This window comes from Olea europaea, chromosome 15, assembly GCF_002742605.1.
Source record: "Olea europaea var. sylvestris chromosome 15, O_europaea_v1, whole genome shotgun sequence".
NCBI classification, from domain to species: Eukaryota; Viridiplantae; Streptophyta; class Magnoliopsida; order Lamiales; family Oleaceae; genus Olea; species Olea europaea.
The window spans coordinates 5,017,071-5,042,752 of record NC_036251.1 but is presented as its reverse complement, the minus strand read 5'-3'; the positions used below and the strand labels follow the sequence as shown (position 1 = coordinate 5,042,752).

Below are 25,682 nucleotides of genomic sequence, written 5' to 3'. Positions count from 1 at the left end.
AAATTATGTAGAGAACATATATTATAATTTGTATAGTAACTAGTAAGTAAATAAAAAGTATGGAAGAGAGTAAAATTGTAAATTTGTAAAAATATTGAAATTGAAGGTGAAATGTAGTAAATTGTAGAATGTAGAAGATAATACGAATTGTTGTTGGCGTGTGAATTATCGTGGCTTGCCAAGCCTACTCATGGGCGAGCACATGAGGCGAGCTAAGTCGATTCAACTCTACTGTAGAACCAGCCCGCACAGCTTGGACGAGGCCGAGTAGCACACAAGTCGAGTTTTTAAGAGTCGAGCGGCCAAACCAACCGGCCACTTGATCCATTTGCCACCCCTGGATATATTACACAACTTGGAATAATAAAATAAATTTAAAGAAAACTTAAAGACGACTTATGTTTAACTCAGCCACAATAATGCTTGCTCTCACAATGAATCAAAATTTACCCATTCCCTCTGGACCAAACCACAAATTTACCGTCATGACTAACCAACCTCAAAATCCCATCTCAGCTGTAAAGTCCTAAAAATTTTCATAGATGGAATTAATTATTTTATCCTCTATATATATTTTAAATTTCAATTTTATTTGGGTCAAATTTTTAGATTGATAGGGCGAAGATAAGTATATCAATATTGAGATTCTTGGATAGCTCGTAATTAATCATGTATATTAGGCTTAGAAGAAAAAAAGTTAATTTGTATAAGTGAAGCCTGAGTTATTAAAGAAAGAAGAAAAAAAGTTAATTTGTATAAGTGAAGCTGAGTTATTAAAGAATTTGTTATTAAATATTATTTTATTACTTTTGTTTGACTTGTGAAAGTGGGCAGCCACACTATGGTTGTTGCAATTGAGTTAAAATAGGTTGTTTTATTTGAATTGTTGAGAAGTTTTAGGTAAATTTGACTTTCACTTGTCATAAGACATTTTTCCTATATTTATTCATTTATGCAATCGATTTCCACATAGAAAAAAGTGAGATTTCTTTCACAATACTACATAATTTTTATAAACACGACACCTGGATGAAAATTAAGTTAGAACATGATCTTGATTTCATATCTCCAAAATAAAAATTTGATCTAATGAGTTGAAGTTATTTTTATCCCATTTAAATTATTTTTATCGTATTGCTGAATTATTATACTTATGAAAATTAAAGATATAATATGATATGTATAATATGACCATTCGATACCAAATATATGTTATGTACTGTGCTCTTACAAGTTACAAGTTCCTAAAGATATAATGATGATATAATATTTTTTATGCACGATTTAAATATTTTTATTCGCGATTGCATCATTATCCGTATCCTACTAAGTATTCCGTTGATGGATGATGAGATGCAAATATGATGCCAAAATTTATAGAACTTAATAAAAATAATCCGATGTAACATGACTATAAATTTTATTTTCAGCATTATCTTGGTTTTATTATCATGTGGTTTATGCCATTTAGGATTTGAAACATTGTTCTAATTGTTTATGTTTTCTATATATTTTATTTAATATTGGCAGAACCAAAATTCCAAGTTGTAACGTTTGATTTATTTAGTTAATTACAATATGAATAAAGTATGGCGTAGGAAAATCTTTGTTCTTTTCTTTTTATAAATGAATATATACAATTTTCTACATGAATTTGAGTAAATTACCATTTCGTAATTTTATACATATTGCATGTCATGTTATTTCAAAAGAAAATTTGAATATTAAAATTTTGGGTCGTTACATCAGCTGCCAACCTAACACCAAATAAATATATACCAAAGTGATAATTTAACTCAATTGCATGTCCCCAAAATTTTCTTTGAAAACCTAGTATAAAGGGATATTCACATTTCAATATTGGCATTTGCACCAATCATGTTCTATTACAGCACCTGTAAAAGCAGAGTCGCGCTAGCAAAGTTAAGTATTGCCTTCCAAAAAAATTGGGAACAGAACATAACCTTCAAGCCTCTGTTAACTTCAAACGGGGTACAATATTCATCGCTTGAAGTTCCTATGATGCAAGTAGACAGAAATAAAAAGGCTCAGACACATAAATGTTTGTCATTAGAAATTGAATACTGGAAAACAAAAGTATCAACCAAGTAATATAGTGAAAAAAAAAAAAAAAAAAACAAATAGAATCACTCTTTATGTATTCATCTATTATGTTAAAAATTCCTTGGACAGGAACCACAAATCAAGAAAACTAACAAGGCAGTACAGACATTGACCTGTAAAAGCTCATTTTACATCATAAACCAATTCTTGGCAGAATTAGATCCTGCCTGACCTGGATGAGAAATATATTCTTGTACTTGTTAACAAGGGGTGAAGATACCAGAATTTCAGCCATCTAATGAGGAAAAATCTTAAAGATATATTGGGAAAAAAAAAAATTATACATATATATATATGAATGAATGAATGAAGAAGCTTTATAGCATTTTCTGCAAAGTCAAGTACGATCATCACAAAAGGTACAAGACAAAATTTGGAGAGAAATGAATACTCGGTTTTCCACTGATTTTCAAAGAGATATTTAGCTTCTATGAAACAAAATTTCATTCAGATGCAATAATAATAGAGTTTCATATCACTACAAACTTCCATCAAGACTCTTGACTTCAGTCCTAATTCAGTTGTAGTCAGACTGACTATTGAGGGCATTAATCATGATTCAGAAGATTAGAGGAGTACTCTGAATCTAAAGGTTTTAGATTGAGTAGAATGAGGACGGATATGGAATATTTTTTCCAGTAGTAGTAACAACGTGAATAATAGTGGAGTTAATTGGAGGATAGTTTTATGATTGCATGAAAAGAGATTCTTATAGGTATTTAAGTTTTGGTCATTAAAGATTTGAATAAGATTTAACGCATAGAATTGATTATTCTGTAAAAAATATTATATTGGTTACACATTATGATAATGTTCAATTGTTAAATAAAACGTCTATAACATAACCACAGCAAAAATAACTTGTTTATATGGATATGTGACCCTACTATAATCGACTAGATAAATAATAAAATAAATGTCAACAAGCAGAGGTGACACTGTAGAAAAGGTATAGGGTCCTGTGGTCATGAATAATCTAGTTGAAGTAGATCTTTCACTAGATCATGTGATGAGCAAAACAGAATGACGAAAAAGAATTTACGTAACCAGCTCCCAACTTACTGGGGAAAGGCAGGTTTCTTGTGATAATAAATACTTGTCATCTAAATCCATAAATGGAAACAAACCTACAAGATTCCATCAAATCAACTCCCGCTCCCCCCCCCCCCTTATATGAATGAATGAATGAAGAAGCTTTATAGCATTTTCTGCAAAGTCAAGTACGATCATCACAAAAGGTACAAGACAAAATTTGGAGAGAAATGAATACTCGGTTTTCCACTGATTTTCAAAGAGATATTTAGCTTCTATGAAACAAAATTTCATTCAGATGCAATAATAATAGAGTTTCATATCACTACAAACTTCCATCAAGACTCTTGACTTCAGTCCTAATTCAGTTGTAGTCAGACTGACTATTGAGGGCATTAATCATGATTCAGAAGATTAGAGGAGTACTCTGAATCTAAAGGTTTTAGATTGAGTAGAATGAGGACGGATATGGAATATTTTTTCCAGTAGTAGTAACAACGTGAATAATAGTGGAGTTAATTGGAGGATAGTTTTATGATTGCATGAAAAGAGATTCTTATAGGTATTTAAGTTTTGGTCATTAAAGATTTGAATAAGATTTAACGCATAGAATTGATTATTCTGTAAAAAATATTATATTGGTTACACATTATGATAATGTTCAATTGTTAAATAAAACGTCTATAACATAACCACAGCAAAAATAACTTGTTTATATGGATATGTGACCCTACTATAATCGACTAGATAAATAATAAAATAAATGTCAACAAGCAGAGGTGACACTGTAGAAAAGGTATAGGGTCCTGTGGTCATGAATAATCTAGTTGAAGTAGATCTTTCACTAGATCATGTGATGAGCAAAACAGAATGACGAAAAAGAATTTACGTAACCAGCTCCCAACTTACTGGTGAAAGGCAGGTTTCTTGTGATAATAAATACTTGTCATCTAAATCCATAAATGGAAACAAACCTACAAGAATCCATCAAATCAACTCCCCCCCCCCCCCCCCCCCCCCCCCCCAGCCTCCGCACACGATAAACTACATCCTTCGAAATCAAATATTATCAAACTGTACATGTAATTAAATAATTCATATTGAAGAAATATCGAAGGATCATTCAAGATTAATTTTCTAGTTACCTGGAATAAGAGCTTGCATGCATATGGCAACTTCATTGTGGATATATTATCCCCATTCTTACATGTAGAACAGTTGGCTGTCTTTAGTTTAAAGTTGTAATATCCTAATAGACCACATTTTCGGCAGACCTGTGGAGAAACATGATTATTTCAAGGAATAGCATAAGAGAGTTCGCAAAAATTTGAAAAAGACAGATTGCTGCCACGGAACAAGTTAAAATTTGCATCATTAATATATGTAATAGTCTACCATTAGTATAAGAAGACATTAGTCACATTACACTACATGCGTGCTGAGTATAAATGACAGATGATCATCACATTACACTAGGAGACATTTCAATCTTCAGTACTGGTTTGCATATCAGTAATTTAAGCACGGGAACCAAATCTCAGCAGTCCTATGAACATAGTTTTCCTATTAACATGGTCCAATTCATTGTCAACCTTTTAACTAAAAGAAAGAACCATTACAGGCACTATGATTCACATCATTTAGCTACTACAGAAATTTACATCCCCTATCCCATACTCGTGAGAAATAGCAGCTTAATCAAGTCCAACATTTACTTTCCTGCAATATCAGAAGACCTTAGACAATCAGTTTATATCATGTGCGTCTCTAGTTTAATGTATGCAGCATCTTAGCAGCTCAGACCTTAACCAGAGTCAACTATTAAATCCTCTTTTACATGCCAACTCATGAGCTATAACACCATTCAAAGATCCTTTGAGAAGTGTCAATGACACAAGCTTCCCACAGTAAAATGAGTACAATGGTATGTGTGGAGGAGTTCCAACATGGGGCTTACCTGAACCTCAAAGGGATCACTTGAAATCATTAAGCGTTCGTATATTAACATGCTGGCTCCATAGGCAATTAAGCAATCACGTTCCATTTCTCCCACCCGAAGTCCTGGTCAATTTGAAAATCAAAAAACAGCATTCCTGGGTATGAGAGTTCAAAACAGATAATTCGAATTTCAGACCTCCATTTCTACTTCTCCCTTCAGTAGGCTGTCTAGTAATCATAACTCGGGGTCCACTACCTCGAGCATGCATTTTATCTAAGACCTAAGAGTCAAACAAAAGTTAAATTATGGTAAGTAAAAATATTCATACCACAGGGGACCTTCGCCCTGATAAAAACAGAACTCTAACTGTCAGAAATGTACACCGAACATACATGATACAATTTTTCTCAAAATTCATAGATCTTCCACAATGCAACAGAAATTCCCTTATGCACAATATGTGGCATGCAAAGCAAGGAGGTAAAATCCAGGACATCATATGGTTCAAACCAACGTGCACAATAATTACGCGCCAATGATGGCATGTAAATACACGTGACATACATATAATCTGGATGGGGAGGAGATAACTATGGCTTGATTAACTCCATCATAAATTATTTTTCCCCCAACCACCACCCCCCACCCCCCCAAAAAAACCACCAAACACAAAAAAAAAAAAAAAAATCCCCTCCCCACCCCCCTCAAAAACCACCAAACAAAAGAAAAAAAGCATTTCCCATCCACATGCCAGAGGGTTATCCTACAGGATACACATAATTTTGTTTGAACATAAAGTACTAATGCCTTCATGACACTGATAAAAGGAATTTTATATGTGAAAATGATACCAATTCATAACACTACCATTTAATCACAGAATTGTTTCCTTGTATTCAAAATGGGAATGGTGCTCCTTCGGCAATTTTTTGGTTTGATCTTACTTTATAGCATCACAAATTTCCATACATATGAATTTTTTGGCCCCCATTATTCCACATGATAATGAGATGATAGTAATTTTTTGGAGAATGTATGGTTAAAAAAGAATAAAAAGTTTTTGGGTTTATGTGTAATACTGGAGGCCAAACGGATTTACTTCATCAATAAGAGGCTAGAAATATCAAGGCTTGAATTTGATATTGTTAGATATTAGCACTCATTATCTTTCATTTAGTCTATATTATTATTATAGACCATGTATCTTTTAAATATTGTTCAAAGCTGGACATTTTAGAAAAAGAAAACTGCATCAGCAGATCAAAGTTCAGAATTAAGTAATCAATGGATGAGTTCAGGCTTTGGATTGCCCCATTTCATATAAATATGGCTGATGATGGAAAGAATATAACTAGACATGCTTGGATGGGGATTGATGTGGCCTGACCTTCCTATTTATAGTTCATAAAGTACATTGTCAAACTGACGAGCTAATAAGCATCAAATATGGCAAATGACAAGAGGCACAATTGATGCTACATCCATATGCTTAGAGCAACAGAAATGGAGAATTTTTTTCCCTTACCATGTGTTTCAGCTTTTGGTAATAAATAGGACCCATGAATATGTATGCTTGCAGTGGCTCACCAGTGATACCTGGTCATAAAAGGACAAGACGTACAAAAATAACTAAATGCAAGTACATTTTGACACTAGTAATCCACCTTGAATAATAGAACATTTGTGTCCTCATCTGTTGGATAGAATCAAAAGCGACATCCAAACATTGCCAATGGTTAATCTACAAGTAGTAATTTTCTACAATATGTAATGTCGCGGAGAAGTTGAGAAAAAGGATCACAAAGCCGACCTCTTATTTATAGGGAATAAGCCTTTTTTCATAAGCTGTTGCATACAATTTGTCTTCTGATATAGAAATAAATTTCCGGCTTTATAATCTATCGAAAAACATGAATAGTAAACTTCCAAAAAGCTTATTGATCGAATTCAGTATATGATAGCAGACAGTTCAACTATAGATAAGGAGGAGGAATGGGTAAAATAGTACACTTCTTAGATTCAGGAGACTCCTCAAATTTTGAGATTCAGCGCTTGTTTGGTAGGGATATTAAGTCAATTAAAATCAATTTTTTGATCATTATTTCACTATTCCAGTTGTCATTTTTGAATTCTTCTCTCACAAGTAGAACCAACTTTATTTCTAACGGTCAAAAAATCAATTAGCAAAATTTCCACCAAACAAGCTCTCAGTCTAAAATATACAAGAAAATATCACAAATTTAAATTGTCCGCATAAGCAGTAGAATAGTTCTTGCAACTATTGAAAACAAATCAACAAATATTTTCAAGGCACATCCAACATTGAAGAAAATCACCTATTAATTTTTTAAATAAAATGCCATGCGTAGAATTAGTAAGTTTGCTAAGATATTATTTTCAAATGCTGAATTCTAAAAGGTAAAAGAGGGGACCTGAGTAAATGAAGTCTTTGCCATTGTAACTGAAACCATGCTTTACAAGGGTTTCACTGCAACATTATAAACAGTGATGAGAAACTGCGAAAGATACACAGAGCGGACCTCAGGGAAAAAGAGGACCTTATAGCTTCAACTCTATCGGCATGACCACTGGGCTCTCCAAATGCACTACCATAATGAAATCTACCACAAGAAACTCCAGCTTTGCTTCCAAGAAGTTCTATCATCTTCCCCACTGTCATTCGGCTGAAGATGCACAGCATATAAGAAATTATATATTATACCAACACAGAGATTGATTTTATCTCACTTAACCATCTAAAGTCATGCTTACAATTTCAAACATATTTGACAAGGGCAGTTTTCATTCAAGGAGGAAGCCACTTATTTCAAATCTTTGAGCCAATACTCAAGATCACGAATATAGAAACTAGTTACCTTGGAAATCCATGAGGATTCATAATTAAATCAGGACATATGCCACGTTCAGAAAATGGGAAATCTTCCTGTTGAACAATTGTGCCACAAACTCCTTTTTGACCATGTCGGCTACTAAACTTGTCGCCAACCTGGGTAGAAAGGAACTCCCCAATTTTGAAAGAATACAATGACACAAGCAGAAAAACTGCATCCGCACAAGTTGAATATGAATTCTAACCTCAGGCCTACGAGTATGACGAATCATAAACTTAATGCATAAATTATTATTCTTGTCAGAGAACAGTGACACTCGATCCACAACAGGCGTCTCCCCTTCAGGACCTTTGTATGTCTGTCTACTGGGCTTATATGCACTGGATCCATCAACATACAGGTGAGCTAGTAACAGCCATCTACGTAAAATGAAAACTGGAGGAAAGATATCAGGAGAGAGCAAAATAGAAACCTGTCTGGCAGCCCCATTGGAGACGTCACTGGCCCCCGTGTGATTGTGGGGGACTCTTTATTAATATAGATGTCATGAGGTCTAATTATTTCTCCAGGAGCTGCTAATCCATCATCATCCAAAATCTGCGTGTTGTAGAATATTAAAATGGCAAGCAATGAAAATTAATTTCACAAACTTTTAAAAAATTAGTAGATAATATAGAACTGTTTACTCATTGCCGAAAGCACTTATAATAGATAAGTAATTTGACTAATTAAACCCTAAAAAATATAAAGGTTCCAATTGACAACATAAAAAAGATCTTTATCACATCACAAAACATAGCGAGAGTAAATAATAGCAAATTAAGTAAAACATGGTTCAAATCACCTGCAGATTACTGTACCAGTACAGCTGATAAATCAATATCATCAGGCCTGATTATCTAATTGAAACCAAACATTTGTGCTTGTTCTCTCAAATCAGTCCAGTTTCAAAGGAAGACAATAAGCGATAAATTAAAGATTCAAAAATATAAATAACTATTTTCCTTAATATGACTATTCCCAAATTCAGTTATGATATTAATATGCTCTTATCTCGGTGCAAAATAACACATCAAAACACAAAATTACCTGCATTCGTTCGGCTTCATACCCTTCTCGTTGTGGTCTAATTATACGATCAGATGTGCCATTTTCGTACTTCTGACTAATAGCTGTCATTCTGTTCATTAAAAACATTTTACGCATTACCACAAAGAATATAGTATATGATTAGAAAAGGCATGTGAAATCGACTGCAAAAGCCAAAGTAAAACATGAAGCGTTTTGAGATAATTAGGGAAAGAGACGTACTTTTTCATTACAATGCAGCGACCAAAACCACGGTCCAAAGACGATTTATTCATAACTATTGCATCCTCTATGTCGTATCCACTGTAACTCATTACTGCTACAGTTGCATTCTGCCCAGCTCCCAGTTTATCATAGCCAACCTGTAAATTGTCTTATTAAATTCTTGTCTTCCTACTTCGTATAAAGAATGATGATACAATCAACTAACCAGCTCAATTGTTCGTGTCGTTAGTAATGGCCGTTGCGGATACACTAAGAGATAGATTAGCGTATCCATCCGAGTTAACTGCATTGGCCATAAGTTATTGTTAGATGAGATTTATAAGCATAAATTCATAGTATAGACAAAATAAACAACTTGAGATACACATTTAATTCTTAAAGCATTAAAATTGCAAGGACAAGGTAGAGAATATAGATTGAGGGGAGAAATGAATTTCATTAAAATGTCAAAACGTCTAAAGAAAAATAAATTGCAAAGATTTTGCTATTAACTAAAAAATCTTCAATGTGTAAGTGATTGAAAAAATAAGGAATAACAAGTCTTTAAGCACAAAAGGAAAAGCAAAGAGATTTTTGGCAAAGCTTAAATTATAATTTAAGTTGGACAATTCTACTCTCTGTCCATACATTTTGTACGAGGCACAATTTAGTACCCACTTATTATCAACACATTCTGTAAGACCCCACATCATATCAGCACTACCAAACAAGTGCTGAAATTTCACTATGAACCATCTACACCAAAAGATAAATGGTTTTAGCACATTGTCATATATCTTCAGCTTCTTTAATAGCTTCGAAAGAAAAAAATGTTCAAAATGAAGTAGGTCAATAAACTCCCCCAAAGACCAAAAAAACAATGTTAACCATATCTTCTTATACAAGTGATGCAAACAGATCACAAAAACAATGTTAACCTGTAGAATTTCAAAAATTAATGTAATTTCATTATTTATTGATATTGCAAATATTATTTTGCAATGGTCCATTTACAGATTACATTGAAGAAAAAGACTTTTTCTGATAAGTAATCATATAACTTTATTAATCAATAGAATAATACATGGGAGGGGTATTATTAGAACAAACAAGAAAGAAACGACATGAAGTTAGGCAACTCTTCTATATGATTAGTGGCCGCAGCATTAAATCAAATAAAACAATTATTTGATCTGCTCTGTTGTTTTTGTTTGGTCTTCAAAACAGCGATTGTTCCTTTCTCTCCACACACACCATACAATGCATCCCGTATTAAGACTTCACACAAATCTACTATTCTTATCTTGAAATTTTCTCCTCCATACCTGCAACACGTCTTCTATGGGCCTAGGCATCACCCAATCCAAATGTTGGGGAGCTAGAATACCGTTCTACAACCACCGAACACCATCACAATGGATAAACAAATGGTCAATCGTTTGCCCATCTCTTTTACACATATAACACCACTCGGTAATACAAAAACCTTTTCTTCAAAGATTATCCGCCGTTAATGCCTGCCCCCTCATAACCATTCATAATAAGAAAGACACCCGTGGAGACAATTTATATTGCCACACCATTTTTCAAGGAAACGAACTCTCCACTGAGCCGAATATGGATCTAAAATAAGTGCGAACTAAAAAAATATCATCCCGTGCCAACCTCCACCTGCTATGATCACCCTCTCCTACTTGAATATGCGTCTCGTGCAAGGAAGTCAAAAACAGTACATAATCATCCAATTCCCGCAATATTCCAGCTGTAACTTCCATTATATATGACTATTACATCATTCACCATAGCTGACGGTTCCAATGCAATGTGGTGCAAAGAAGGAAATCGTGCCTTTAGCAGACAATCTCAATACCGGCAATCATCCCAAAATCTGATATTATTGCCAATCTCTACCACATAAGTCAATTTATCTCGAAATTCATTCCATTTTCGTCGGATATACTTCTACAAACTCTCCCCTTAGGATCCATGACTCTTGATCGAGCACCAACCCCCTTCCATCACACCATACTTCGCTCCTATGATTTCTCCCCAAAAACTCTCCCTCTCCATTCCAAATCGACACCACCACTTGTCCAATAAAGCCTTGTTAAACAGAACAAGACCCCTCAATCCAAGGCTCCCATCCTTACAGGAAAACAAACTACACCCCATTTAACCAAATGAAATTTCCTCTCTTCGCCTAACCCTACCAAAAGAAACTCCCTTTGAATCCTCTTTAATCTATTTGCCACTGTAACAGGAATCGAAAACGAAGACAAGAAAATAAATTGAGTTTGAAAATTAAATTCATTTAAGCAAATCATTCTTTCCACGACTTAAATGGTACTTTAGAATTGCATTTACATTGCATGCTAACTAAGTTAACAAAGAACAAGAAGATTGTGCACAAGTAGACCATTATTCACCATGACCATCACCAAGACTTGAGGGGCACATCTCACAAGTATGAATACTAGCACTCCGAAATATCAAGGGATAACCCGCAATCATTCAAATATGGAGCCAAAAAGTGGCCTAACAACAAGAACCCAGACGGACTAGGAAGCTGAGAAAATGTGATGGAAATAAAATTGATGGAAAAGTAATATGATTTTCTTTTAAATAACATGCAGCAACCCAAATAACCCAATATAATTTCCACCCAAATCATAGAAATAACCATACAACACACTATTTGCATCACCTAGGATGTTAGCTAAAAGTTAACAATTTAGGTGGATTTTCTCAATGGCAAATTGCTGAAAAATGGCACCCATAACTTCTCGCACAAACATATGTGGCCCAAACTCAGTAAATAACCAATCTGTAGGCTAACCACTAGATAATCATCGTGACCAGTAGAATAAAACACAATTGCTGAACTGACAAATGCACAATTGTTGAAACCATCTGGAATAGAAAAAATAGAAAACTCTACTGGCAGGAAGAACAAATATTGTGTGATCCCTTGCATTAGTAGAAAATAAGATCTATCTGAAGCAGTTGAAGACCTCTACACAAAGGAACAGGTATTGTGCAACTCATAGCAGCAAGAAACGGTAAAAACAGTCTCCTGCACCAAAATTGTTGTTCTGAAGAGTACAACAAGAAGAACACGGCCGTAAAAAAAAAGGTTTATAATCGCAACCAGGAAGAAGAGAAGTCGTGGCTATATTTTTTTGCGCTTTCTTCACATCAGACATGCAAAAATGAAGTTGTCTCTCACGCTAGTCAAAGATCTGCTCTTCATTTCTCTACGGCACTCCATTATCAAGATAAATTATTTAGCAAGATAAGTAGTCTAGCTTTTTAGTGATTGCTCCATCAAAGCCAAGTACTAAATGTGTTAAACTCCCCACACAATATCGCCATCATGTGTCACAATGTCATTAAAGCACCAAAAAGGCTTTCATGCAATTCTGTCAGTTTGAAGCCTGTCAAGATAGTAGGTGAGAAATAGAAAACAACAACCATCACACAATCTGCTACATGGAAGGCTTAACAAATAACACACTGACTACAATCTAAATTAAACATACATAACAACAATATGGATCTCGCACTGTTGAAGCTTTTTGGATATTTCAGCTTATAAACACATTAAGATTGTAAAATAGAAATGAACTATAGGATTACAGTCACTTGCCTCATTATATGCAATGTTGCCCATAGCTTGCTTACCCATAGCGCACTGCAAATGGGAAAAATTAACAACATTATGAGAAGAGACGACAATATAGTCCATGGTTCTCATAAAACCAAGCTACACAGAAGCACAAATAAGCAAACCTGATACGTATTTCTTGGTGACTGGTTATGATGAGGATAAGGGATCAACCCAGCACAAACGCCTAGTATGGTAAAAGGCTCTATTTCAATATGTGTTGTACCTTCTTTAGCATCTTCTTCATATAAAGCAATCTGTCAAACATAATATCCTTCAATGAAATGGGGCTGTAATTGAATCTCTTAAAACTGGAAGGAAGAAATTGAGATTGAGAGAGAGAGAGAGAGAGACCAAAGCATTGTTCTCCTCATTGACATCAAGGTACTCTATCAGACCCTCTTTCAGAAAACTGTTGAAAGTACGGACTCCATCCTTCATCAAAACAAATTTTCAATCCAGTAACCGAAACAGAATTGACAAATTTACCGTATTGAAAAATAGAACGAGCATATGTAGCAATTACCCTCAACTCCTTCATGTGGTGCTCCTTAATTCTCGATACACCTTTGTCAGCAATTACAAGTGGACGACAAACACGACCACCATCTGAAGCAATATAAACGCAACGCTGCAAGATAGGACGCACAACAGTTTATGAAAGATAAAATATCTTAATTGACCATCCAAGCAAACAAATTCATGAAATTGATAATGAATGCATTTTACTAGCAAAGATTGAACTCATATAGGTCATCAGAGAGTAAAGCATGTCAATTTCAGATATCCTGAGTGTTGAACCAGTAAACTTGAACCCCTGACATTCCCTATATTACTCATTTACTTGTATATTACCAGCTTGAACTCGTATAGGTCATCAGAAGAGTAAATCAGTTTGCCGTAGATTGTAAACGAAGCACAAGACCCAGAATTCCAATTTCAACTTAATCATCACATCCCGAATAACCTGAATCTGCTTTAGTCTCTTCTTTTAAACTTCAAACTTATTTGCATCATGCCTCAACTTAGGAACCATTGCTCAAAGTGCATAAGACAACCTCATTTTTCTTGAGTCTCTTTCTTCCAAACTATCCTCGTTATGAATATCATCACTATTTACTTATGCTTTCAAACTTTTCCATCACTTCAACCGGTCAAATTCCTCCCAATTAAGGTGTCTCCATATGCTGTTTATCACCTCATATACCCTCAACCATCAAGTATCACTAAAATCAACCAAATAGAATCCCACGCATGCTTCTGAAGTTGTCCTGAAAGGATCCCTTCAATCCAAATCAGAAAGCTGATAAAAGAATTCCTTAAATCCAAATCAGAAACCTGATAAGTATGTTTTTCAAGTGGAATGAGCCAAAGAAACTTTATTGGATAGCCTTCTCCCATATCAATGAACAGTTCTTGAATCTTCACCACACTACAATTTTTAGAAAATCTGATCTCATTGAGGACATAAAAATCCATCAACACATTGATGGACGCCATTATTTAGATTTTCAGTTTCATCTGTGACACTATCCAATCTACCCCATTTCGTAATGGAAACCATGTTAACATTTTTCCATAGTTTTTACAGATTATCATTTCTATGTCTGGGGAAGATCAACAATTGTTGTACATGTGACTCATATAGAGTGAAACACAGGTCCTGAATTAAATGGGCTGATGTCGGCGCGGAGTGGAGTGGAGTGAAAGGAGTAGAGCGCATTGAACGGAACGGTATCAGAGCTAGGTTCAGATGGCGAGTTCTTCGATTGCAAAATTTGATGTGATGAAGTTTGACGGATCTGGGAACTTCAGATTATGGCAGCGAAAGGTGAAGGATTTGTTGGCGCAGCAAGGGATGGTGAAGACACTATCTAGAAAGAAACCAGAGGGTACGTCAGATGCCGATTGGGAAGAGCTCGAGGCGCGAGCAGTTGGTACAATTCGGCTTTGTTTAGCAGACGAAATCATATATCACGTCATAGACGTTGAGTCTTCGGCGGAGGTTTGGGAGAAGTTGGAGAGTCGTTATATGTTGAAGTCTCTCACGAACAAGTTGCATCTAAAACAGCGGCTGTACGGGCTGAAGATGTTGAAGGGTACGGATTTAATTCAACACACCAATGTGTTCAATCAAATCATCAACGATCTATTGCGACTTGAAATCAAGTTTGATGATGAAGACAAGGCAATGATTTTGTTGTGCTCACTTCCTCATTCGTACGACCATCTGGTGACCACGTTGACGTGGGCTAAAGAGACTCTCTAATTGGAGGAAGTCACATCAGCCCTGTTAGCCTAAAACCAGCGGAAACTACGTACTGGTGAAACTTCACGGGGAGAAGGGTTGATCGTAAAGGGCTACCAGAAAAGGAAGGACGGGTGTTTCTTTTAGAGGGAACACAAGATCAAAATCTAGGAATCAAAATAAGAAAAACGTCAAGTGCTACAAATGCCATCAGATGGGCCACTTTAAGAGAGACTGTCCCAATAAGAAGTAAAGTGACGAAAGGAAAGGTGATGGGTCCTCAAACTCAGCTAGTGTTGCAAAAGGAAACTCGAATTCTGGAGATGGAGACATGTTATCAATCTCTGCAGGTAATTCTGTGAAATTAAATGACTGTAGGGTACTTGATTCAGCCTGTTCATATCATGTGTCCTCACCGGGATTGGTTTCATTCATATCGTTCTGGTAATTTTGGATCTATTCTTATGGGTAATGATGCATCATGTAAGATCATTGGAATGGGGTCCATAAAATTTAAAATGTTCGATGGTGTGATAAGGACCTTGGAAAATGTTAGGCATGTACCTGAGTTGAAAAAGAATCTAATATCTTTAGGCACTTTAGACACAAATGGTTACTCTAATAAGTCAGAGTGTGGGGCTCTAACAGTAAAGAAAGGGGCTATGATTGTGATGAAGGGTCAGAAATTAGTAGGGAATATCTACAAACTACTCGGAGATACAATTGTAGGTGGAGTTGCTACAGCAGAATCTGTCAGATGACACTCTTCTATGGCATATGCAACTGGGGCATATAGGAGAACGTGGCATAGTTGAGTTTCACAAGAGGAATTTGTTGAGGGGATAAAATCATGCAAGCTGAATTTCTGCAAGATCTGTGTACTTGGAAAACAGTCCAGAGTACAGTTCAAGATGGGAAAACACAAGACAGAGGGAATTCTTGATTACTTGCACTCAGATGTTTGGGGACTAGTGAGAGAGTTGTTCAAAGATGGATCTCAGCATTTTATTACTTTCATTGATGACTTCTCTAGAAAAGTTCGGGTATATTTCAGGAAGCACAAGTCTGAAGCCTTTGCCAAGTTCAAATTATGGAAAGCAGAAGTAGAGAACCAGATAGGCAGAAAAATTAAGTATCTAAGGACAGATAACGGTACAGAGTATACAGATTCACAGTTTCTGAGATTTTGTGAGGAGCATGGTATTCAACGGCACTATACAGTTCGCAGGACATCGCAACAGAATGGTGTTGCAGAAAGGATGAACAGAACAATTGCAGAACGGGCAAGAAGTTTGAGGTTGAATGCAGGGCTCTCGAAGAGTTTTTGGGCAGAAGCAGTGAACATGGCATGTTATGTCATAAGCAGATCACCACGAGCAGCACTAGATGGGAAAGTTGTAGAGGAAGTTTGGACAGGTAATAAAGTTGATTATTCTGAATTGAGAGTATTTGGTTATCCAGCGTATGTGCATATATCTAGTGATCAGCGATCCAAACTTGATCCGAAATCAAGAAAATGCATTTTTCTGGGCTATGTTAAAGGTGTAAAGGAATAGAAGTTTTGGGATCTAGAGGCAAGGAAGATGGTGATAAGTAGGGATGCAGTTTTTGATGGAGCATTCATGCTTAAAGCTTCTACAGATAAAGAGAAGCTCAATTCAGACGAGGGCAGAGGTAAGAGTCAAGTGGTACAAGTAGAGCTAGACAATGTTAACACAGAAATCAATGCTCAGGGAGCAGATAGTTCTGGGTCAGAGGTGGAGCAGTATCATAGTGTTGCCTTAAATAGACCACGTCGCACTACCAAGCCACCAGAAAAGTATGGATTCGAGGATTCGGTTTCTTATGCACTCATTATTAGCAATAGCAATCCTATAACTTTTCAAGATGCCATTGGTAGTCAGGAGAAAGGTAAATGGATAGAGGCTATGACGGAGGAAATTGAGTTACTGCATAAAAATGATACTTGGGATTTGGTGGAGCTTCCAGAGGGGAAGAAACAAATAGGGTGTAATTGGGTGTATATAAAGAAAGAAGCAATGTCAGAAAAGGAAGTAGAAAGATATAAGGCTCGATTAGTAGCAAAGGGATACTCACAGAGGAAGGGAATAGATTATGATGAATTTTTCTCTCCGGTCGTCAAACATACTTCCATCAGGATTGTTTTAGCAATGGTGGCTAATTTTGATTTGAAGTTAGAGCAGCTAGATGTGAAGACTGCTTTCCTTCATGGTGATTTGGAGGAACATATTTCATGGAGCAGCCAGAAGGGTTTTTGGAACTAGGAACAGAGAATCTTGTATGTAAACTGAAGAAGTCTTTATACGGGCTTAAGCAGTCTCCACGGCAATGGTACAAGAAGTTCGACTCTCATATGATTCATATTGGCTACAGTCGTTGTGAGTATGATTGTTGCGTTTACTACAGAGTTATTGAGGATAACTCATATATTTTCTTGATGTTGTATGTGGATGACATGTTAATTGCTGCTAAAAACATGGATGAGATAGACAAATTGAAATCTTTGTTGAGCAGTAAGTTTGATATGAAAGACTTGGGACCGACTAAGAAAATTATTGGCATGGAGACCAAAAGAGATAGGAAAGTCAGAAAATTATAGGTGTCTCAGAAAAATGATTTGAAGTGTTAGAGAGGTTTAGCATGTCAGATGCAAAATCAGTTGCCACACCACTTGCAAATCATTTCAGATTGTCTAATGATCAGTTCCCAAAGGATGAAGAAGATGTTGCAGAGATGTCAAATGTACCTTATGCCAGCGCAGTTGGATGTTTGATGTATGCAATGGTGTGTACCAGACCAAATTTAGCACATACAGTCAGTGTGGTTAGTAAGTATATGGCTACTCCTGGTAGAGAGCATTGGAGAGCTGTAAAGTGGATTTTCAGGTACTCAAAAGGTACAATGGAGTGCGGGATCGTGTTTGAGAGACAACATGGTGATATTTCAGTTCAAGGATATGTAGATGCAGATTATGCAGGGGACTTGGATGATAGAAGGTCTCATACAGGTTATGTTTTCACACTCACAGGTGGGCCCATATGTTGGAGGTCATTGGTGCAATCACTTGTGGCATTATCTACAACTGAAGTAGAGTACATGGCGACAACTAAGGCAGCCAAGGGATTATTGTGGTCGAAAGGGCTTGTCAGGGAACTTGCGATCAAGCAAGATGGAATGAAGTTGTATTGTGATAGTCAGAGCGCCATCTTCCTAGCTAAGATTCAGATTTATCGTGCAAGAACCAAGCACATTGATGTGAGATTTCATAAAATAAGAGAGTTGGTTACTTCAGGAGAGCTATTGTTAGAGAAGGTGCATACCTCAGAGAATGCAGCAGACATGATGACAAAGCCAATCACAATGGATAATGCTTGAACTTGATTAACATCTCTAGGTGTTAGAGAGGATATGTCCCAACCCATTGGTCCTAGATGGTGTGGTTTTTTCCAGGTTATGTTTTTTCTCCTAAGGGGTGAATATTCGCCAAGATGGAGATTGTTATGCATGTGGCTCATATAGAGTGGAACACAGGTCCTGGATCAAATGGGCCGATGCCGGCGCGGAGTGACGTGAGAGGAGCGGAGCGACGACATCGACCTTGCGCGGGTTTAATTCACTGTCTGGTTGTTAGGAACGCTAAATGGGTTGGGGGTGCGGGGGCAACGCGGGGCGGTACGGTACAGGGGTATTTCTGTACGGGCCTTAAAGTCTTATATGGGCCCAAACTAGGATTAGTATAAATAATATGTTGTAACCCTATTTTTCTCAACTAAATAAAGAAATCTTCGCTTCGCTCTCATGAACGTAGGCACACCGCCGAACCACGTAAATTCTTGTGTTGATTATCTTTTTTCATCTCTTTAATATTGCGCATAAAATCCAACAACAATTCTCGATAAGATTAACAAATGGATAATTTTCAATCCAGATGAGGTGGAATTGACTTAAACTGGTTCGTAATTCACTTCGTTTCTTGTGGCATAACATTATTATAACTAACATACTATTTTTGCATGGAAATTGAGGTACAATCAGATGTCGGCGAATGAGATTCCATCCTACAGATTTGGCCTTCAATTAATCTAGAAATGTAAGTGTTACAATGGGAGTAAATTTATTGGGTGCACCTTTCTTAAATCTATTGCTACTGTAAAGGGGAAACATTTCTCCGCATTATGTGATATTCTGCTTCTGGATTTCATCTCTCCATGCACTAGGTTATGTTTCAAAAGTAGAGTGTGTGCATATGGTTCCTGGACAAGGGTAATTCCATTTTAACAACATTCATTAACTAGTTTTATCCAGTCAGATAGGAATGACATGAAACATCATAATTCACCCATGGATGCAAGTAGGATTGTGGAGTGGATGGAAAAGTGGATTTTAATTGATGAGGAACCCTAAGAAATTTGCATCTGGATTGTGAATAGGAGATTCAAAACTGCTTTGCACATGAGGATTCAATTTTTATTCTGATCCCAGGAAGAATCAAACATTGTTATTTGGAAAAATCGTATGTGATATATGCTTCAAACTAAGCCCTGATGATTACTTCAAGACCAGTTGATTGTGGGAAGGAGTTTTAAGAGTCACAGTGGGAAGCGCTTTTGCTTTCCCTTAGTTTGGTCGCGCTGAACTTCTGAAGCAAAAGTGAAGGAAATTTTGGAAAGACAGATTGGGGCATTATAGATTCTTGGGCAGAATCAGAGTCACTTCGAGTTGTTAACTGCAGGTGTCCATTGGGTTGGGGAAAATCCAGTATGATTTGGAGGAAGTACGGTACATGGCATGTCAACTAAGGGATTCATTTTCTCATATTTTGAAGGCAACTCGTGGCAGATTGTTTGGCAGCAGCAGGTCTTTCTTCACAATCTTCTAGGATATGGGACTTGTAAGGGGTCACCTAGCATGTTTTTTTGTTGGAGGTAATCGTTGTCATCATCCTCTTAAGTCATGTTTTACCACCCTCTTAAGGTTGTACCTACAGTTCGGGTGATAATAAAACTATTAACTTTTGGAGGCCTTCACTATCAAACAAAAAAAAAAAGGAAGGAAAGAAAGAAAGAAAGAAAGAAAAAGAAAATAAGAAGTTTTTGTGCAGATGCAAAAATAAACATTAATTGTCCAGTAATTATAATATTAATTTTTTTGTATAGATCATGAAGTTTAGTTGTCTTTCAATTCATGGAGATAATACAGAAATGAGTATATGCCCCCATCACATTACTTTTATTTACATGAAACTATGGAACCACCATTGATGCCAACAGAAGCTAGATAAATTGTTTCTTACAACATTCAGATATGTTACACATTCACAAGTTTATCAAAAACCAAATACGAAATTAACACAAATGAGAAGAATGTGAAACTGAGACTCACCTGCTTTTCGTTCACAAAGATGCTTACAAACTCGCCAATTTTACCAGCTCTTCTGAGTTTTCTCATTACATTAGCAAACCGCTAGACAAAAGTATGCGCATAAGGTGAACAACAAACAAACAGAATAATATATTCATTCACAAATAGACCTAATGGCATACATTTTGTCAGCTTATTTGATAATTATACCTGTGGCCGCCTGTGCTTGCCAAGAATAAGCCCATTCAATATGATCAGATAGGAGTTTGGCATGTGAAGTTCTTCACCAGAGAGTAATTCCAAGTCTTCAACTCCCAGGGAGTAGCACTATGACAGAAAGAATGCACAAGTTCAGATTATATTCATGGAACAGCAAGAGGATGAGCTTTCAGAATAAACACTTGCTAAGGAGCAGCATTCTGTAAATTTATATCAATATATGCATTTACTCAATTACTCCCTAAGGAAGTAAATCATGAAATTACAATCAAGAGTTAAATTTCAAATCTGACCGTAGATAGCAATGCTATAGGTGCATAGTTATATTCTTGAGCTATGAATACAAAGTGATGACTTTTATAAATAAATCCTGTACATGACATGAAGGAAGCTAGTACCTCAGAATTGCCATCTCTGGAACTTATGTTAAATGCATTCTCACCTAGATGGAACTTCGGTAAATTGAACCAAAAGATGATTGTGTCTGGTGTCAATAAATATATGCTTGCACCAAGTAGGAAAGACTGGGAAGCTAAACTGCCCACTTTCATGGGGAAAACAAGGATTTCATTTTGTTTGATCAAAAACTCCCTTCAATTACAAATCGGTTAAAAATAAGGACATTTATCACATTTTATGAAGTATTCACCAACAATATAACAAAAATATATGATTTCTCTGAATTTAGAATTTCTGCCATCCAAATTCAGACTTTGAAGATGAGCATGCGAAATTCTTTCCTTATGTCCATCCCCTGAGTAACAAACTTTTTTTTTTGATAAGTAATCAGATAATTTTATTACTTAAAAGAGAATACACGGGGGATGTACAATCACTTTAACCCATTAAGGAACAATATGAAATTAGGCAACCCGTCTACAGGATTTCTAGCCACAGTATTAAACCAAGAATACAAAGTAAAGTAAAATGTTTCTCTTATCTGCTCTATTGTCTTTGTTTGATTTTCGAAGCAGCGGTTGTTCCTTTCTCTCCACACGCACCATACAATACAACTCGGGATAAGGTGTCATGCTAGTTTGCTATTCTTATCACAAAGTTTTCTCCGTCATGCCCGTATCACGTCCTCTATACAACGAGGCATCACCCAATCCATAGATTGAGAACCAAGTATACTATTCCAAATCCAACGTACACCATCACAATGAATGAACAAATGATCAATCGTCTCCCCATCCTTCTTGCACATATAACACCACTCGATTACGTAGAAGCATTTACGTCGAAAATTATCCACTGTTGAGACATGTCCCCTCACAATTGTCCACAATAAGAATGATACCCGAGAAGGCAATTTTCATTGCCACACCAACTTTCAGGGGAATGAATTATTCACACATCCCATGAGGGAACCAAAGTACGAGCAAACTGAAAAAATGTCATCCCGTGCTATCCTCCACCTGATACAATCACTCTCTCCTACCCGAATTTGTGCCTCATGTAGAAAGGTCATAAACAACGAATAATCTTCCGATTCCCAATCCTGTAGACCCCTCCCAAAATAATATTCCAGCTATAGCTCCCATTATGAATGTCTAAGAGATCACTCACCATAGCAGAGGGCACTGAGGCAATGCGGTGCAAGGAAGGAAATCTCTCCTTCAGCAGTTGATCTCCACACCAACAATCATCCCAAAATCTAATCTCATTACCATTTCCGACCACAAACTTCAGTTTGTCCAGAAAATCACTCCATCTCTGTCGGATATACCTCCACAAACTCACCTCATAAGAACCACGATCCTCAAATGTACACTACCCCTTCCATCACACCATACTTCGCCCCAATTATTTCTCTCCAGAAGCTCTCCCTCTCCACTCCAAATCGCCACAACCACTTGCCTAATAAAGCCTTATTGAACAGCACAAGGCTCCTCACCCCAAGACCCCCCATCCTCATCGGCAAACAGACAACTCCCCAATTGACCAAATGGAGTCTCCTCCTCCCCCAACCCTGCCCACAGAAATTCTCTTTTAAGTCTCTCTAATCTCTTTGCCACTGCAATCGGAATGGGAAACAATGGCAAAAAGTAAGTAGGGAAATTGGAGAGTTCTCCCCCAACCCTGCCCACAGAAATTCTCTTTTAAGTCTCTCTAATTTCTTTGCCACTGCAATCGGAATGGGAAACAATGGCAAAAAGTAAGTAGGGAAATTGGAGAGAGGATTTAATGAGAGTAAGTCTGCCTCCATTAGAAAGGTACATAAGCTTCCACCCTGCTAACCCTTCTCTCCATCATTTCCACAATATCATTCCAGATATGGGTACTTTTAAATCGTGCCCCTAACGGGAGCCCTAGATATGACATCGGCAACTGCACAACCTTACAACCCAATATATCAGCCAGCTTCTCCATGTTATCGACCTCCCCTACTGGAATAGCCTCAGACTTCCCCAAATTGATCTTCAAACCAGACACCGCTTCAAAGCATAGGAGCAGACGGCTCAAGTTCATGAATTGTTCAACATCTACATCGCATAAGATCAGCGTCATCTGCAAATAACAGATGGGACACCTGCAATTGATCAACCATAAAACCCCTTATCAAACCTGCTCTCACGACTATTTCAATCATCCTACTGAAAGCCTCCATCACAATGACAAATAACAATAGAGATAATGGATCCCCTTGTCTCAAGCCTCTACTACTCCGGAAATAACCCTCAAGTGTTTCGTTGACCAAAACTGAAAATGAAACAGTAGAAATACAGAATTGAATCCATTTACACCACTTATCCCCAAAGCCACAGCGCCTAAGCATATACAATAGGAATCCCCAATATACATGATCGTAAGCCTTCTAAATATCTAGCTTACATAACATCCCTGGTACCCTTAGATACATTCTTGAATCTATGCACTCATTCGCTATAAGCACAGAGTCCAAAATCTGACGCCCTTTTACAAATGCATTATGAAACTTGGACACTACTTTTCCCAGCACCTCCTTTAATCTGTTTGCCAGGACTTTCGCAATAATCTTATACACCCCACTGACAAGGCTAATGGGGCGAAAGTCCTTAATATCAGTTGCTCCCGATTTCTTAGAGATGAGCACAATAAATGTAGCGTTAGAACAACTCTGGAATCTGCCACGTTCAAAAAATTAAGATAAAGTATTCAAAATGTCCAGTCGAACCACATCCCAGTGCGCCTTGTAGAATGAGAACGAGAAACCGTCCGGTCCCGGAACCTTATCATTATTCATGCTGAACACTACCTCCTTAATTTCATCCTCCCTAAATGGTCTCTCCATCCATCTGGTATCATCCTCCCTGATAGTAGAAAAGTGCAATCCCTCCAATTCTCGCCTCCATTCAAATTGCTCCCGATAGATGTTCTGATGGAAACTCACCACTTGGCTTCCAATTTCCTGCGGTTTCTCATAAGTAACCCCGTCCACCTCCAAAACTATGATGGAATTGTTCTGCCTATTAGAATTAACGACCCTGTGGAAGAACTCAGTGCATTTATCCCCCTCTTTCAACCAAGTAACTCTAGATTTCTGTCGCCAAGCAATCTCCTCCATCTCCACCAACCTCTCCATCTCTTCCTTTAATACTCTATTTTCTCTCCTTCTCCTCCCCAGCCAACCATTGACTCTCCTCCCGCCTATCCAACTCCTCTATCTCTGACATACACTGATTTTTACTACAATTAACATTGCCCACAACTTCCTCATTCAATTTCTTTAAGTCCCCTTTCAACGCCTTTAGCTTCTGATCCAATACAAAACAGGGAGACCCACTGACTTCATAGGAAGTCCACCACGTCTATACTCGCTCCCTGAAACCTTCTACTTTCAACCACATTCTCTCAAACCTGAAAGGTCTTCTTCCACCAACCCTCCTATTCCTAGATAACATAATAGGAAAATGATCTTCTATAATTTCTCTCCAGAAACTCTCCCTTTCCACCCCAAACCGCCATAATCACTTACCCAACAAGGCCTTATTAAACAATACGAGGCTCCTCAATCCGAGTCCCCCAACCCTTAAGGGAGAACAAACTGCACCCCAATTTACTAAATGAAATTTCCTCTCCTCTCCTAACCCTCCCCAAAAAAACTCCCTTTGGATCCTCTCTAGTCTCTTAGCCACTGTAACAGGAATGGGAAGTAAAGACAAGAAATAAGTGGGGAGATTCGAGAGAGTAGACTTGATAAGAGTAAGACGACCTCCCTTTGAAAGGTACATACGCTTCCAACCCGCTAATCTCCTCTCCACCCTTTCCACTATACTGTCCCAAATGTTTTTACTTTTGAACCTTGCTCCTAATGGGAGCCCAAGATATGTCATAGGCAACTGTGCAACCCTACAGCCCAATGTAGCATCCAACCTTTCCACATTATCGACCTCTCCAACAGTGATGACCTCAGACTTCCCCAAATTTATCTTCATTCCAGATGCGGCTTCGAAGCATAGAAGCAAACGACGCAAATTCCTAAATTGCTCAACGTCAGCGTCACAAAAGATCAGAGTATCATCTGCAAATAGCAAATGAGATATCTGCAGTTAACCAATCCTAAAGCCCTTTAACAAACTTTCCCCCACAGCCTTTTCAACCATTTTACTGAATGCCTCCATTACAATAACAAACACTAATGGAGACAAAGGATCCCCTTGTCGCAAACCCCTACTACTTCGGAAATGGCCTTCAGGAGTGCCGTTTACCAGTACAGAAAAAGAGACAGTAGAAATACAAAATTGAATCCATTGGCACCACTTGGCTCCGAAACCACATCGCCTGAGCATATACAATAGGAAACCCCAGTTCACGTGATCATAGGCCTTTTGAATATCAAGTTTACATAGCATCCCTGGAGCCCCTTGACGTAGTCTTGAATCAATACATTCATTTGCTATGAGAACGGAGTCCAAGATCTGTCGCCCTTTGACAAAAGCATTCTGA

At 37.2% G+C, this 25,682-nt stretch overlaps 1 protein-coding gene across 2 annotated transcripts in view; it reads right to left on the bottom strand.

Moving 5' to 3' along the window:
- Positions 1-1,700: 1,700 nt before the first annotated feature.
- The window catches only part of LOC111409905 (DNA-directed RNA polymerase III subunit 2), a 44,849-nt gene continuing 20,867 nt past the window's right edge, over positions 1,701-25,682 (bottom strand). For both annotated transcript variants that reach the window (XM_023040010.1, XM_023040011.1), the window contains 19 exons: positions 20,745-20,861; positions 20,556-20,636; positions 13,431-13,535; positions 13,259-13,339; positions 13,030-13,161; positions 12,887-12,931; positions 9,467-9,544; positions 9,259-9,398; positions 9,037-9,127; positions 8,420-8,544; positions 8,192-8,327; positions 7,972-8,102; positions 7,654-7,779; positions 7,528-7,583; positions 6,621-6,691; positions 5,291-5,375; positions 5,114-5,217; positions 4,302-4,430; positions 1,701-2,017 (listed from right to left, as the gene is read on the bottom strand). In XM_023040010.1, coding sequence (XP_022895778.1) covers positions 1,967-2,017; positions 4,302-4,430; positions 5,114-5,217; positions 5,291-5,375; positions 6,621-6,691; positions 7,528-7,583; positions 7,654-7,779; positions 7,972-8,102; positions 8,192-8,327; positions 8,420-8,544; positions 9,037-9,127; positions 9,259-9,398; positions 9,467-9,544; positions 12,887-12,931; positions 13,030-13,161; positions 13,259-13,339; positions 13,431-13,535; positions 20,556-20,636; positions 20,745-20,861 — 1,884 coding nt within the window. In that variant the 3' untranslated portion in view covers positions 1,701-1,966. The remainder of the gene's footprint in view (positions 2,018-4,301; positions 4,431-5,113; positions 5,218-5,290; positions 5,376-6,620; positions 6,692-7,527; positions 7,584-7,653; positions 7,780-7,971; positions 8,103-8,191; positions 8,328-8,419; positions 8,545-9,036; positions 9,128-9,258; positions 9,399-9,466; positions 9,545-12,886; positions 12,932-13,029; positions 13,162-13,258; positions 13,340-13,430; positions 13,536-20,555; positions 20,637-20,744; positions 20,862-25,682) is intronic.